The sequence below is a fragment of the Drosophila erecta genome, unplaced genomic scaffold, assembly GCF_003286155.1.
Source record: "Drosophila erecta strain 14021-0224.00,06,07 unplaced genomic scaffold, DereRS2 tig00000092-arrow-pilon, whole genome shotgun sequence".
Taxonomy (NCBI): domain Eukaryota; kingdom Metazoa; phylum Arthropoda; class Insecta; order Diptera; family Drosophilidae; genus Drosophila; species Drosophila erecta.
This window is the reverse complement of record NW_020825207.1, coordinates 14,376,526-14,392,171: the sequence shown is the minus strand read 5'-3', so window position 1 is coordinate 14,392,171 and position 15,646 is coordinate 14,376,526. Positions and strand designations below refer to the sequence as shown.

The 15,646-nt window shown below is 43.0% G+C and overlaps 9 protein-coding genes across 9 annotated transcripts; 7 read left to right on the top strand and 2 right to left on the bottom strand.

The window, feature by feature from the left end:
• Nucleotides 1–311: 311 nt before the first annotated feature.
• On the top strand, nucleotides 312–776 carry LOC6547023 (immune-induced peptide 3). The gene is made up of 2 exons (XM_001974629.3): nucleotides 312–507; nucleotides 581–776. Exons 1-2 carry the CDS (start codon nucleotides 456–458, stop codon nucleotides 646–648), a joined length of 120 nt encoding a protein of 39 aa, XP_001974665.1. The 5' UTR covers nucleotides 312–455; the 3' UTR covers nucleotides 649–776.
• A 501-nt stretch (nucleotides 777–1,277) lies between these two features.
• Nucleotides 1,278–1,704, top strand: LOC6547024. Its single transcript, XM_001974630.3, has 2 exons — nucleotides 1,278–1,433; nucleotides 1,495–1,704. The coding sequence occupies exons 1-2, from the start codon at nucleotides 1,370–1,372 to the stop codon at nucleotides 1,659–1,661; spliced, it is 231 nt and encodes a 76-aa protein (XP_001974666.1). The 5' UTR covers nucleotides 1,278–1,369; the 3' UTR covers nucleotides 1,662–1,704.
• Nucleotides 1,705–2,384: 680 nt separating this feature from the next.
• Nucleotides 2,385–2,789, bottom strand: LOC6547025 (immune-induced peptide 3). The gene is made up of 2 exons (XM_001974631.3): nucleotides 2,710–2,789; nucleotides 2,385–2,632 (listed from the first exon to the last, which is right to left on the bottom strand). The coding sequence occupies exons 1-2, from the start codon at nucleotides 2,759–2,761 to the stop codon at nucleotides 2,562–2,564; spliced, it is 123 nt and encodes a 40-aa protein (XP_001974667.1). The 5' UTR covers nucleotides 2,762–2,789; the 3' UTR covers nucleotides 2,385–2,561.
• Nucleotides 2,790–5,768: 2,979 nt separating this feature from the next.
• On the top strand, nucleotides 5,769–7,388 carry LOC6547026 (chitinase-like protein Idgf5). Its single transcript, XM_001974632.3, has 3 exons — nucleotides 5,769–5,917; nucleotides 5,980–6,540; nucleotides 6,596–7,388. Exons 1-3 carry the CDS (start codon nucleotides 5,782–5,784, stop codon nucleotides 7,237–7,239), a joined length of 1,341 nt encoding a protein of 446 aa, XP_001974668.3. The 5' UTR covers nucleotides 5,769–5,781; the 3' UTR covers nucleotides 7,240–7,388.
• Nucleotides 7,389–9,035: 1,647 nt separating this feature from the next.
• LOC6547027 (glutathione S-transferase 1) lies at nucleotides 9,036–9,960 on the bottom strand. The gene has a single exon (XM_001974633.3). It carries the CDS (start codon nucleotides 9,885–9,887, stop codon nucleotides 9,165–9,167), a length of 723 nt encoding a protein of 240 aa, XP_001974669.1. The 5' UTR covers nucleotides 9,888–9,960; the 3' UTR covers nucleotides 9,036–9,164.
• Nucleotides 9,961–10,818: 858 nt separating this feature from the next.
• Nucleotides 10,819–11,696, top strand: LOC6547028 (glutathione S-transferase 1). Its single transcript, XM_001974634.3, has one exon. It carries the CDS (start codon nucleotides 10,885–10,887, stop codon nucleotides 11,557–11,559), a length of 675 nt encoding a protein of 224 aa, XP_001974670.1. The 5' UTR covers nucleotides 10,819–10,884; the 3' UTR covers nucleotides 11,560–11,696.
• A 660-nt stretch (nucleotides 11,697–12,356) lies between these two features.
• LOC6547029 (glutathione S-transferase 1) lies at nucleotides 12,357–13,156 on the top strand. Its single transcript, XM_026980919.1, has one exon. The coding sequence runs from the start codon at nucleotides 12,403–12,405 to the stop codon at nucleotides 13,072–13,074; it is 672 nt and encodes a 223-aa protein (XP_026836720.1). The 5' UTR covers nucleotides 12,357–12,402; the 3' UTR covers nucleotides 13,075–13,156.
• Nucleotides 13,157–13,334: 178 nt separating this feature from the next.
• On the top strand, nucleotides 13,335–14,107 carry LOC6546573 (glutathione S-transferase 1). Its single transcript, XM_001974636.3, has one exon. The coding sequence runs from the start codon at nucleotides 13,394–13,396 to the stop codon at nucleotides 14,057–14,059; it is 666 nt and encodes a 221-aa protein (XP_001974672.1). The 5' UTR covers nucleotides 13,335–13,393; the 3' UTR covers nucleotides 14,060–14,107.
• A 449-nt stretch (nucleotides 14,108–14,556) lies between these two features.
• Nucleotides 14,557–15,308, top strand: LOC6546574 (glutathione S-transferase 1-1). Its single transcript, XM_001974637.3, has one exon. It carries the CDS (start codon nucleotides 14,592–14,594, stop codon nucleotides 15,252–15,254), a length of 663 nt encoding a protein of 220 aa, XP_001974673.1. The 5' UTR covers nucleotides 14,557–14,591; the 3' UTR covers nucleotides 15,255–15,308.
• The last annotated feature ends 338 nt before the right edge of the window (nucleotides 15,309–15,646 follow it).

Sequence of the window (15,646 nt, the reverse complement as noted above, 5' to 3'; positions counted from 1 at the left end):
TGCGCACAAAACGTGCTAATAAACTGGGTGCTAATATGGCAGTTTATTGATTCGGCGGAATTGAACGCATAAAAACGGGTCTCAGTACTGGGAAAAGCGAATCGCAGGGGCGTCAAGTCAAATGGAATCAGGTTTGCAGTCCGGCCACCGCACGTGAATAGAATCGCGCTCTGGACCAGCTCGGATTTCCCTTACCCAATCGCGCAGCTCGGGGCTATCAGTTTGCACTTGTTTACGCTCAATTTCATTGAGAACGTAGCAGCGATGCACTGGGGGATGGGGATTTCTCGTTGAGGTGTTGGGAGAATCCCAATCTCGGCCAGACTTTTCCCGGTGTCGCTGCCAGCGGGTTGATAAGTCAGATCGGTACGGCTCTGGCATGGAGCTATATAAGCAGTGTAGCTCACCACTTTCAGCAACAGTCAAGCTCAGAATCCAACCACAAAACCAACAACATGAAATTCCTATCAGTTGCCTTCGTTCTGGGTCTGCTGGCTCTGGCCAACGGTGAGTAATCCCAGCTATTCCCAAACTATATATATGTTATTTAATTATGATTTCATTTATATTTCCACCATAGCCACTCCTCTCAATCCTGGCAATGTCATCATCAACGGCGACTGCCGCGTCTGCAATGTGAGGGCCTAAGGGCAGCAAAGCTGGAGGAATGGAATCTTGCCACTTGAAGTACACACAGCCACCTATTTTTAAGCCGAAAATGTAATAGAAATTCTAAGAGTTTATTGCTCAAATTAAACAAAATTCCAACAAAACCACATATTAGTTTTATGGCGAAATCTTATTGATTTCTATAGATAACAACTGAAAGGCAGCGGAGATGAATAATCAGCAAGCCACTTAAATACATACTAGTTAATATACTTAAATATTACAAAGGAAACCATACAATGAAACAATCCCTAGTAATTAAGAAGTGTTTAAAGTCAGCTAAATATTTGTTAGAAGTTTATAATTTTTTTAGAGATTCAAACAATTAGAACTAATTTGTCAATTAGTGGACATGGGAAATACACTACTAGTACATTTTATTTTCGAACAAATGATTTAAAAGCCTATACAAATTTGGAATAGACATACATTTATTATCAACCAAATTGATCAGTCTTTCAACTATATGATTCAGAATTGAAATCAATACAGCTTTCTAATTTAGTTCAGTAAATAACAACAATTTAAGAGCTTATTAAAACCTACTTGTTTCCATGCCGTTCTTCAAAATCAGTCTGTAAAATCCCGCTAAACAATTATAAACAATTATATATATAATATAGTATATACCAATGCCATATAAAAAGCAGAGCACTCGCACTTTGGCAGTCAGATTTATTCGAAATCCCCAGGGAAAAACATGAAACCCCTCCAAGTCGCCGGAACTCTGATGCTTCTTTTCTGCCTTTTGGCAGCTGTAAATGGTAATTATTTAACTAAATAAATACATCAATGGATTTTTAGCTAAGCATTTCCTAATTGCAGCTACGCCGGGAAAGGTGTACATCAATGGCAAATGCATCGACTGCAATAAGCCCGATAACGATCCGGGCATTATAATTCCTCCAGACCATAACTCAGCGGGTTCCATGTCGTACACTTTGACATCTGGAGCGATCCTCTTTGGAATTATATATAATATATTCAGTTGAATTCCGTGCTAAGCGGTACGCTAATAAAATTTGCGAACTAAGATCGCTTTTATCTTTTATTTCTGAGAAACTAAAACGTTTGACAAAAGGCATTTATTCATATATTAAATATCTAATAAATATCTAAATGATATATTCCAACTAGATGGGCGTTACAATGGCATCTATATTATAACACTAAAACTAAAATCTGTGAATTTCCGATCCATACAAATCTTTAAATAGGTAAGCTTTATTATTTACATTTGTTTGTTATTTTTATAGTGTTTTGGATTTTCTATTTGAGACAATCTACACCAATCTATTTATTTATATTCGATTGATTGATGTCATTATCGCCGCTTTTTGTTTTGCCAATATTTATAATATGCATCGCCTTATCATTAGGGAAACATTTTTTCCTGGGGCATTTCCAGATGTGGAACAACCTTGTTTGATTGCATAAGCATAGATAAGTACAATCCGGAAAGAAAACTGATATTTAAATTTCGTTTTCGTACTAAAGAAAACCAACGAAGTGCACATTTATTTATTTGCCAACAATACAAAGTGGATGTCGTTGGTCTTTCTATTCAATCTGCTCGCCATATAAATCCATAAATCCCAACCCAATATCATAAATACTAATCTATTATTGCTGTAGAATACGGGTAATGATTATCCATAGTGATTGCCGTAATTGTAAAGTTCTCGGAGGCTAAATACGAGTTGTAGATACAAGTATCTTATGGAAAATAGAGATTGGGCATGGTCTCATTTATTTTATTTGTACACACACAGTAATAAAACCGAACTTCATTGCGTACTGCAAAAAGGTGTAATATTATAAACTACATTTGGGTGTTTCAGTGATTTTATTTTATATCATATTCCGACACAAATTAGCTTGTATTCCGCACATCAATCGCCGCGAATATTGCAAACTTTGCAGTCGCCGTTAATAATCACATTGCCAGGACTCAATGGATTGGCTAAAGGGAGGAAGTAAGTAAAAGAATTCGATTAGAAACGTGTTTTGATTAATCCCAGCACACATCGTAGCACTTACCACTAGCCAAGGCCAAAAGTCCCAATAGGAAAGTGATCGAGAGCAGCTTCATATTGTGAGTGTTGCGGCGATTCAACGACTAAACTGCCCATCGATTCGAGCAGGTCTCTTTTATAGCCGCGCAAATCGGATTGATTAGCAAATTGCGCACTCTTTCATTAATTCATGACCTTAACAATTTATAAAAATGCGTTTTAACAGTCTATCCCGATCGATGTAGTGGCATTGAATAGATCTTTGTCTGTGATTTGCAAACACTTACACAAAACGGTGATTGATTCCGGAGAAATTTTGAATCTCACTAATTTATACATCAATTTGTAATCAATGTATAAAAATACAGAATGAGTTCTTATCTTCAATTAAATCATTCAAACTGATTTCCAGCTGCAAGTGTAACGAATGAAACTGCGCGTATTTAGTATTTCTTAAATTAAAGTTTCTTTTGACATGTGTGTATCTATGTGGCCGCCAAAAGTAAGTGAACGTGTTTGTGGTCGAATTAACTTTGCAAAAGTTTGATTCAGCTTCTAAGTAACATTCTTTGTGCAGTGAAAGAAAAACCTTAAATTTTCCACAAAAAAAATTAAAAATTTTCCAAAACCAAATCTTAGATTCTTTGTGTATAAAAGGTTTCATTATATAACTGCTTTTTTTATATAATTTAATAGTTAATTAATAAATAATAAGGCAGTTTGCATAAGGTGTAACATAAAGAAGTTGCTGAATAAAAAGTATTTAATACTTTTTTAAATTAATTTTAACACATACTATTTTCACGGTGCACGTGTGTATGCACATGGCTGGCAATTAAGCCAATGAAGCATTAAAAACCACCAGTCGAGCTCCATGCAAAATGAGTTTTTTGGGTGTTTCGAGGGGCTTGAGGCGATTGTTAGGGCTTTCGATGGGGTTATGGGTGGTGGGTTGTGGGTGGTGGGTGCTGTTGCACGATGGTCTCGACGAGAAGAAAGGTGAATGCAAATGGGGCGGAGAAAGGGTTTAACGCAGTCAGCCAGCCTCCACTCATCCAGGATTAGTGCCGCATGCGCTAAGCGATGTTGTTGTTATTCTGCTTGTTGTGCCACACACATTTGTCAACGTAGATGGCATTACGGATAAATGAACTCGAGCCAAATGAGCGTACACATGTGCGTATACGTAATATGTGAAAATGTGCGCCCTACAGACGGCCAACCGACACGTGTGCGTTAACAATTTAATTACGCGCTGCGGGCAGCTGCCACATGTCCCTCGAAAAAAGTTAATCATCGAGTCGAGAGGGTATTCAGGAATTAAAGCCAGCACCCAGTTGCCCAGTTGTGGCACGATTAAAGCCGTCCAAATGTTTCTGTTGAAGGACTCGAGTGGTGTTTAAGTGCGGCAAGTCGGAGGTCTCAAGTGGTCATGTTCATGCTCTATAAATTCAAATGAAACAGAAGCCTGCTGAATGGAATATTCAAAGGGAGGTCGTGTTCTGCTCGCATGGAAAGTGAGACAGGCTTGGTTGGCGAACAAAATAAATTTAAATAATTATGCATTTGAAGCAGCACAAACATATTCGTCTTAAACTTTTGAATCTTCATATTTATGTGTAATTGCCAAGCACTTTCTCTGTGTTTTGGCGCTGCTGTCATCATGGTTTAAAAGTAATCCAATGGCGTGTAGTATAAGATCCCTAGAGGTGCTCTATAAGAAAGTATTCCTTTACTTGAATTGGCAGAAGAATAGGCAATATGTTCAAACCCCTCAGTAGCTTCTTTCAAAAACAAGCTTCACTTTTGTGATAAAAATAATGAAACGAACTAACATATTTCATTCTTCATAACAGTGGGCGTGGCACTGGCATTGGGGTGGAATGTAAAATGTAGAATGTAGGAAGCAGTGCTCCCGAACATGTGTGCATTTTGTTAGTTGATTGCCTAAAAGTCCGTGCTTGTGGCTACATTCTGCTGATTCCTGTTGGCTTTTCCCACCGTTGGCTTCTTTTATTGTCCTTTTTTGGGCTGCGGTTAGTTTTATGGCTCTCACCATTTGGTTTTATGGTGCAACCAACTGTGGCCTTGTGCATAAACTTGAAATTCATTTTGCTGCTCTCATTTGCAAGCCACAATCAACAGTTTAATTGTAAGACAGAGTGCAGTTGTTTGGCAAACTACAAATTCGATGCACATCATCGCTTTTTATTTTACTTCAAATAACACTTTATTGTACGCACAAAGTGTGATTAAACTAAAAACGAATGAAGATCTCGTTGTAGGAAAGTAAATTATCCGAGGAACCGACAAACAAGCAATTGGACTCAAAGCAAAAACAGCAACTTACCACTGATCCCATCCCCTGACAGTTGACCCTTCCATTTCCACCAAATGACATGGCAGTCAACACATTTGGCCCTTGCCGTCACGTGAGCAAAATTGCTAATCAACTGCGGGGATGAAGGACATGGACACGGCCATCCATGTTTGAGTGACCCATGCTGGTGACCCCCAGTTATGGCGGCCCACTCCTGGGGAGTGACAACTCATCATTCCGTCGTTGAAGTCGAGGGCTTTAATGTGCTTAAGCGTTACGAGCACGAGCAAACATTATTGTCCTGTGGGAATCGATAAATTGGTGCTGAGTGCAGGTCTTCGGATTGGCATTGAAGTTGTGGAAGTGACACTTTGGCAACCCACCCACTTTTTACTTTGGGAGTTTCGGAAGAGACTAATCTGTGGGTGGTTGTTTGTTTGCCAGTTTGTGGCAAATGTGTATAATGGAGGATGGATAATGGCTCCCTCCGAATGAAATTCGAAATCTTTCATTCAAAATAATTGTGGAGATGCATATATCTGGGTTGAAAGGGTGCTGCTCTGTATATATGCGACATTTGTTGAGTTCTTGTAGCTTGCAACATTTAACATTTCCTACTAATGGAATTTCGCTCAAAAGAATGCTATGCTATTTAAGGCTTTTCAGATTGCTATGATTTGTTCTAATAAGAACAGCAACCACACCAAGTTCTTATCAGCGCTTGTGTCGACTGATGTCCATCAAAACAAATCGTCGCCCCAGTTCAGTTGTGATTCTATGATCAAGATGTTCATTCAAAGCAATCCATATGGCGGATTACTGCTCTGCAGTCTTTTGGCCATTTTGCAGTGTACTTACGGCGAGGTGGGAAAACTGGTCTGCTTCTACGATGCGAAGAGTTTTGTGCGCGAAGGTGAGTTTCCGCCAATTTTAATCAACGTGTGCCCAGTGAATCAGGGGTTATCTCCACCGCAGGCCCCGCCCAAATGTCGCTGGCTGAACTGGAGCCCGCTCTACAGTTTTGCAACTTTCTGGTCTACGGCTATGCGGGCATTGATGCCGAGACCTATAGGATCAGGAGCTTGGATCCGTCGTTGACGAATGACCGCCAGCATTATCGCCACATCACCGCTCTGCGCCAGAAATATCCGCATGTCCGCTTCCTGCTTTCGGTGGGCGGCGATCGGGATGTGGACAGCGAGGGCGTGGCGGACAGTGGCAAGTACCTCAGTTTACTGGAGCAGCCGGAGCATCGCAAAAGCTTCCAGGCGAGCGTATTGGCGGAGCTGAACAGCCACGGCTTCGATGGCATCGATCTCGCCTGGCAGTTTCCCAAAAATAGGCCCAAAGTGCAGCAGGGCGTGTTTAAGCGGGTGTGGGGCTCGTTTCGTGGCTGGTTTAGCTCCACCTCGGTGGACGAGAAGTCCGAAGAGCATCGCGAGCAGTTTGCCGCCCTTCTCGCCGAGCTGCGTTCCGATCTGCGAAGCGCTGGCCAACTCCTAACCGTCAGCATGCTGCCCCATGTTTCAGCGGAACGTAAGTTATGTCATTAGTGCCATACAGAATCTGACTACTACTTCACTTGCCTTAGTCTTCATTGATGTGCCAAAGGTTCTGAGTAACGTGGACTTCGTCAACCTGGGCACCTATGACTTCCAGACACCGGAACGCAATCCCAAAGTGGCGGATCTGCCCGCACCGCTGTATGCCATGTACGAGCGGGACTCCAGTCACAATGTGCAGTACCAGGTGCAGTACTGGATGAACCAGACGTCCGCAATCAGTGCCCACAAGCTGCACGTGGGAGTGACCAGTTACGGACGCGCTTGGAACATGACGCGGAACTCCGGCATCACCGGCTATCCACCCATTCCGGCGACTAATGGAGCTGCACCGCCGGGAAGGCAAACGGTTACATCGGGATTGCTTAGCTGGCCGGAGGTGTGTGATTTGCTGCAGCAGCAACTGCAGGATCGCGAGGTTCCCCCTCTGCGCAAAGTGGGCGATCCCACCAAGCGTTTTGGCGTCTACGCGTACAGGGCGGCGAATGATCTCGGCGAGAATGGCCTCTGGGTGGGCTACGAGGATCCCATGACGGCGGCCATCAAGGCCGGATTCGTACAGGCCCAGGGACTGGGCGGAGTGGCCTTCCATGACCTGTCCATGGACGACTTTCGCGGTCAGTGTGCTGGCGAAAAATTCCCCATTCTGCGAAGCATTAAATTTAAGCTATAGAACAATTGCTCCATGTGGTCTTGCCATTTTTAGGGTATATTCTCCGTCATTCAGTGAATTTGTGAAATATAAATTTCATTAAAAGCAGTAAAGTATTCGCACTTAATGAGCTTTTAAATGGCTTCCGCGCATTATATTTTCTTTGGATATACATGAAACCAGTTGTTTATTTAATGAAAACTAGGATAAATTGAGATGCGAGCAAAGGGAGACGGAGCAGGAAATAAAGCGGCCAAGTGGAATCCTGGAAAAGCGGAAAAGGAAAAAGTAAAAGCGTCCTGCCACGAAGGCAACTGAAGTGCCAGGCAAAGCAAACTTCTCAAATGCCACTGACACGATGGGTGGATTTTTGGGGAGTCATGCTCGCCAGGACGTGGGGGTTGGTTGGCTGACGGGTGACGGGTGACGGGGTGGCATGGTGACTGGGTGGGCCAAAGTAAAAGTTGAAATTAAACCAATTAGTTTGCCTGCCACCACTCCGCTGCAATGAGCCGCATAAAACGCGGCGACGCAAGGTAAGTCCCTGAGATGCCCACAAAGTCACGAGTTCCTGAAACCCGGCTTAGGGTTTTACAAAAAAATAGCTAGCTCTTTAATATTGTTTATTCCTTGAAAGGTTAATACATTTCTTTAAGTCAAGAACAAAATGCAAGCAAAGACACTAGAATAATTCTAGTGTCTTTGATATAAGGGTATGCATTCCAAGAGGAATGATTAAAAATAAGGAAAATGGTAGATGTAATGGAACATATCTATGGTATTTATAGATCCTCATCCATCTGAAACTTCAACAACTGTTGAATTTCCTCTTGATAAATATTTAATAATACATTGCTATAAGCTAAGAACAAAATATATTATAAGTATATGCATTCCAACAGGAATGATTCAAAATAAGGAAAATGGTAGATGTAATGGTAAATATCTATGGTATTTATAGATCCTCATCCATCTGAAACTTCAACCACTTTTGAATTTCCCCATGATAAATATTTAATAATACATTTCTATAAGTCAAGAACAAAATATAAGTGTATGCATTCCAAAATAAGGAAAAAGTTAGATGTAATGGAAAATATCATGGTATTTATAGATTCTATCCATCTGAAACTTCAACCACTTTTGAATTTCCCCATGATAAATATTTGCGGACTGCGTGATGCGATTTCAGCTCACGCCAGCAGCTCCCAAAGGACTTCCGTGGGCTTGGAAACGGACTTCAGCCAGCAGGTATTTAGACTTGGGCTCCTTTTTAAGAGTATTTTAAACGACGGCGCCGCCCTTTTGGGGACTTGGCTGGCGAGGGCGTGGCCGGGGGGCTCGAGACCCGAGTGGAGATAAGAGGCAAATTTGGAAGTGGCATAAAGCGGGGGCGAGACGGGGATGATGGGGAGTTTGGGGCGCTGGGGGGTGGCTAGCTGCTTCGGCGGATGGCGCCGTCATAAATTAATTATGATTTAACAACTTTAGCATGCACGACACGGTAGGAAAACTTTGCGCTTTTCACTCCCCCCGCCCTCCTCTAGTTTGTGTCGCTTTGTGGAGGGGAAAATTTTATATTTTTAATGAGCGCAAAAAAGTTGTAAACTTTCGGCTGCGTTGCCATTGGAAATGCACTCCACGCTAGATAGTACTTTATACGAGTATAAAACCTAAAAAAATTGTGCACTCAAGGATATTTACCGGCGAAGAACACTTTGAAATGGCTACAAAATCTTAAGCTAGCTCCAAACAATGCCTAGACACCGGGAAAAAGTGGTCTGCCTATTGAAAGCAAATGATTATGCAAATGAAACTGATAAGATAATATAACTTTAATCATTTTGCCAGCTGCGCAAGTTGTTAATACATTGATTTCAACTGGTTTCTACATACAATTTAACTTCAGGCAATTTTCGCATATCCGTGAGGCAATGGATTCCGCATCACTGTTTTCCAGCTCCGCTCTTGATGTCCTCAAAGGCCTTTTGCCACAGCTTGTCAAACTGCTTGGGCAACTTGGAGCGGATCCTGTCGGCCAGCAAGCGAGCTCCTCTCAGGTTGTCCTCCTCGTAGAAGGGCAATGCGGAGAGGCGTGCCAACCAAGCGGATAACTTGGGGTATTTGGCCGCATCCACGGGGCAGTAGCTCAGATGCAGCGTGCTCACGGTGGCCACAATGCTGAGGTCGGCGATGGTCAGCTGCGGGCCGGCGACATAGGGATTCTCCGCCAGAAACTGCTCCAGCAATGCGTAGGCATCCTTCAGTTCAGCCAAGCGATCCTTGGGCACCTCCGTGGCATTCTCCTTGAACAGAGCTCTCTGCAGTTGCTTGAAGATGCCATGGAAGAGGACACCGGTCTCGAAATGCAGTCGCTGATCCACCACAGCTCGCTTCAGCGGATCCTTTGGGTAGAGCTCATCCGACTGGGCGTACTTGTTCACCAGATAGCCGATGATGGCGTGCGAGTCCCAAATGCACGACTCCCCATCCTCCAGCATGGGCACCGTGTGCTGGGGATTCTTGCGTAACATATCCGGCTTCAGATGATCGCCGGCCTGGATGTCCAGCGTACGGAACTCATGCTCCAGCTGGAGGGCACGAATGGTCAGCAGAACGGCACGGACCGGCGGACTGGACTCAGTGCCATATAGAACCAGGTTAACCATCTTGGTTGCTTAACTAGTTGCCTTCTAGCTGGTTAAATTGAGATTCGCAGCAGACAGTGGGCCATCCACAACTGACTCAAGGCAGCCTAAACAATTTGAATTTCTTTTAACCGCGATAAGATTAGATACTAAACTTAGTTTCTTGATAATTACCACAAAGACGTCATAATGCTGCAAGTTTAAGTTTGCCTGATTGTTTATTAATGCCCAAGATAAGTCGGTCTGCTATCTATAGCTGCGTCAATATTTGATCTATGTCCCCGGGATTTATTTCATCATAGGTGGAGCACCGAGCCCCAAAGGGGCACATGGTATTATTTTTTACAGATCACACATTTTTATCCATAGATTCCCCACTTTTCCCCCATAATGATAAGCTTTATGTAAGCTTATATTTTTATGTCCCAGAGCTTTTAGGAACTTTCAAGCTTGGTTGCGAAGACATTAATTGTAAATTTACATGGTTTCTACATGATTCGAATACGTGTATACTATGATTAAATATAAATATAAAACAAGTAACATTATTAATTATAGCCGCTACTCGTAGAGAAAAAGGTCTACTAGGTCTACTACTCAACTTACCTTAATCGGATTTTGAAGTGACATACCTCTAAATGTTGCACTTCCACTAGCTGAGTAACGGGTATCTGATAGTCGGGGAACTCGACTATAGCATTCTATCTTGCTCTTATTTTAGGTGTGTAAGTATTTTTTTTGTAGTTCCGAGCTTAAGTTATTTTAATACTAATAAAATATGATTCCAAAACTAATGATTGGTAGGTAATCAATTATTTGTATGATGAAATAAATATTATTTTTATTATATGTTTATGTTTTTTTTCTAACTGTTTAACATAGAATCAAACAAACACATGGATTCGAGCTTTTATCTCGCTCATTCAGATAAAAGCTTGCGGCAAAAAGGTGTGTACTATACAGTAAATAAAGAGAGCGATCAGTAGAAAGAAAAACGCTGCCGGGTAAACGACACATCATGTCCAGCTCTGGAATCGTACTATACGGAGCAGACCTCAGTCCCTGTGTGAGGACCGTCAAGCTGACCCTTAAGGTCCTGAATCTGGACTACGAGTACAAGGAGGTGAATCTTCAGGCGGGCGAGCACCTGAGCGAGGAATATCTGAAGAAGAATCCCCAGCACACGGTACCCGTGCTGGATGATAATGGTACATACATTTGGGACTCCCATGCCATTGCCGCCTACTTGGTGGACAAGTATGCCAAGTCGGACGAACTGTATCCCAAGGATCTGGTCAAGCGGGCGATCATTAATCAACGCCTCTTCTTTGATGCCAGTGTCATCTATGCCAGTGTAGCCAATGTAAGCGGCCCGTTTTGGATAAATGGTATTACCGAAGTGCCCCAGGAAAAACTGGACGCCATGCACCGGGGTCTGAAGCTGCTGGAGACGTTCCTGGGCAACAGCCCCTACCTAGCCGGCGATTCACTGACCCTCGCCGATCTGTCCACCGGACCCACTGTGAGCGCCCTGCCCGTTGCCGTGGACATAGATCCTGCGACATACCCCAAGGTCACCGCCTGGCTGGATCGGCTCAACCAACTGCCCTACTACAAGGAGATCAACGAGGCTCCAGCCCAGAGCTACGTCAGCTTCCTGCGCAGCAAGTGGACCAAGCTGGGGGATAAGTGAGCAGGCCTGACAACTCATGTCTGACAACTAAAATATATATATAAAATTTCACAAATTTAATTCCAAAACCAATGTACACCTCTATTTTTAAAACATGAACTTATTCATGAAATTAAAAATATAAACTATATACAAGATATTGTTCAAATTTTGGCATATATGGTTTGTTCAGAATATCTTTCCTTTTACTAAGCAAATTCCATAGCTAAGCTACTTGGGTATATAAATATATATATTTATGTACGATATGCCGATAGGGCAGCCAAATAAGCACAGAATTAATATACACAGCCTCAACTTTTATATTCGGAAAAAAGCTCAAAGCAAAGCAGTTTGTGATGGAGACTAGCAAGATCAGGCTTGAATTAAGTTTGGCTTGATATACATATGTACAGGTATGTACCTACTATGTACTTGTACCTATTATGGAATACCCAACGAAAAATTTGCTATGCAGCAAATACACCAAGTGTATTAGTTTTTGCTGTAACTGTAGAATTCATGTATAGATTATTTGATCCAAAAAGAAGCAGTTCCTAAAAATATAGGGCTTTCGTATAAAAACTCTGATATATGCCATAAAAATATAATGAAACCATACTAAATTAAATTAAATTTGAACATAAGTTGAATAAATTAGTGTTCAAACGTGTTGATATTCCTCTTGGAGAAATAAGTAAAAATGCGTATAATGGTGAACAAAGCAGTTTTTACTTGAAGTCAAACAAACAAACAAACCCGAAAGCTTCAATATTTACATGCCCAGCGTCAAAGCTTTCCCCAATTTGGTATAAAACCAATGGGCAGTCGCTGTGGAATCGCTAGTCACCCAACGCACACATCATGTCCAGCTCGGGAATCGTACTATACGGCACAGACCTGAGTCCCTGTGTAAGGGCTGTGAAATTGACACTCAAGGCTCTGAATCTGGACTACGAGTACAAGGAGGTGAATCTGCAAACGGGTGAGCACATGAGCGAGGAATTCCTGAGGAAGAATCCCCAGCACACGGTACCCGTGCTGGAAGATAATGGAACTGTGCTCTGGGACTCCCATGCCATTGCCGCCTACTTGGTGGACAAGTATGCCAAGTCGGACGACCTGTATCCCAAGGATCTGGTCAAGCGGGCGATCATCAATCAACGCCTGTTCTTCGAGGCTAGCGTAATCTATCCCGGGTTAGCCAACGTAGTGGCTCCGTTCTGGACCACAGGATGCACTGAGGTGCCCCAGGAGAAGCTGGACTCTATCCATCGGGGTCTCAAGTTGCTGGAAAGCTTCCTGCACAGCAGCTCATATCTGGCGGGAGATTCGCTGACCCTGGCCGACCTGCTCTCCGGGCCCACAGTCAGTGCCCTCCGCGCAGCCGTCGACATCGAACCCGTGGAGTTCCCTAAGGTATCCGCTTGGTTGGATCGCCTCAACCGCTTGCCCTTCTACAAGGCGATCAACGAGGGACCGGTCCAAAGCTATGTCGCCTTCCTTCGCAGCAAGTGGACCAAGCTGGGTGCCTAAATACGGAAGGGAAGCCACTTTAGACCTTAGGCCTTACCCACAATGTACATTAGCTAATAAATTGTAACTTTACCTACTTACACTTATCTATGTTTTATTTTTCTGCACTCCATAAGTGGGTTCAAAAATGGGTCCATTTATAAGAAGGCATCATATAGAGCATACTTGTAGGCAAATCTTTTATTTGGGAATTGAGTACAATTACAAAAGTGTACTTCAGATACGAATGAGCGCAACCAATCAGTCGCTTGATTATGCTCGTTAAGATTTCTGTATGTGAAGAATGTAGTGGAACTTGAGACTCTCTGGTGATCGCAACATGTCGGATAAAATAGTTTTGTATGGCATGGACATTAGTCCTCCAGTGCGCGCCTGCAAACTGACTTTAAGAGCCTTGAACTTGGACTATGAATACAAGGAAATGGATCTTCTGGCAGGAGATCAATACAAGGATGAGTTCCTTAAGAAGAACCCTCAGCACACGGTGCCACTCCTCGAAGATAATGGAGCCCTAATCTGGGACTCACATGCGATTGCTTGCTATCTGGTGGACAAGTACGCCAAGTCAGATGAGTTATATCCCAGGGATCTGGTGTTACGCGCTCAGGTGGATCAGCGTTTGTTTTTCGATGCCAGCATTCTGTTTATGTCGCTGCGGAATGTCAGTGCACCATATTTTATTCACCACGTGAGCCTGGTTCCCAAGGAGAAGGTGGACAACATCAAAGACGCATATGGCCATTTGGAGAACTTTCTAGGGGATAATCCCTATTTGACCGGCTCGCAACTGACCATTGCTGATTTCTGCTGCGGAGCTACTGCATCATCACTGGCCGCTGTCCTTGATCTCGATAGGGAAAGGTATCCTAAGGTGGCTGCTTGGCTCGAACGCCTCTCGAAGTTGTCCCATTTTGAGGAGGACAGTCTGCGGGGCATGAAGAAGTACATCAATTTGTTGAAACCCGCCCTAAACGTGGAGCAATAGTAATTTGTATTAGACAACAAAATAAAACGCAATTCCTTGCAAAACAAAGAAATTGTACAATTGAAATTTGTATCAAAAATGGTACGTTTTATTTGGTTGATTGGATTTTAATAAAGTAAGGGAGAATCTGAAACAGCAAGAGAATGTGAAATGTTTGGGATCGGTTTTATGGTTGTAAACATACTTCCCATAATAGCTGCTTTATTGCTCAACACAATCATCTAGCTTATCGGTTAAGTTATCACAGGGTTCTTTGAATCCCACATCGATGAGTAAACAAATATAAATGCTTAAGTTGTTGCCAAGAGAGCTTTATATTGTAAAGCTCTAAAACGAGAATAACATAAATATTACGTATACGACTGCTAAGAGCTATGCGGGTGCCAAACATTCAGTTTGCTAAACTGCAGAGTCATCACAGAGTTGCAAAGCTCTCTTAAGTGAAGAGCACCACCTGGGGGCTATATAAAGCCCCAGGCTTGGACAGTCAATAAGCAGTTACTAGCCAATCGCCTTACAGCCCAATACAGCCATGGGAAAACTAACGCTTTACGGAATCGACGGAAGTCCCCCGGTCCGCTCGGTGCTGCTCACCCTGAGGGCCTTGGGCTTGGACTTTGACTACAAGATCGTCAATCTGATGGAGAAGGAGCACCTGAAGCCTGAGTTCCTCAAGATCAATCCCCTGCACACCGTGCCCGCCCTGGATGACAATGGCTTCTACCTGTCCGACAGCCATGCCATTAACTCTTACCTGGTGAGCAAGTACGGCAGGAGTGATTCTCTTTACCCCAAGGATCTGAAGAAGCGAGCCATTGTCGATCAGCGTCTGCACTACGACTCCAGTGTGGTCACCTCGACAGGAAGGGCCATCACCTTTCCGCTCTTCTGGCAGAACAAGACGGAGATTCCCCGCGCGAGGATCGATGACCTGGAGGGTGTCTACAAGTCGCTCAATCTGTTCCTAGATAAGGGCAATTATCTCGCCGGCGATAGCCTGACCATTGCCGATTTCCACATCATCGCCGTCCTGACAGGCCTTCTGGTGTTCCTGCCAGTGGATGCCACCAAATATCCCGATCTGGCTGCCTGGATCAAGCGCATCAAGGAGCTGCCATACTACGAGGAAGCGAATGGCGCTCGTTCAGCCCCAATCATCGCGCTCATCAAGAGCAAGAACTTTACTATTGCTTAAGATAGACAACACTTTAGTATAGACAAAAATAAATAAGTAAAAAACCAAGCCATAACCACTTGACTTTTGTACGACAATTTTTCCTGCTATCACTACAAACTTGTTTTGAGTAAATCGATAAGAGAAACTACTGGTTTTTTTGTCGATTAATACACTTTTTGGGTTTTATTTCTCGATTACTGCGTTAGATATGGCGGCAGATATGATATATGGATCACAATATACAGTATATATGTAGTGTGCATAGGATTGATGGGTTTTTAATCAACTTTGTAATCGATTTTTTTGTTATTTGTTATTATTCAGTACAATATGTTAAACTAAAGCTGCCCCAGCAGATCATTTAAAATATTGGAATTCGTTCGATCCTCATTAAGTCTTCATCTTACAGG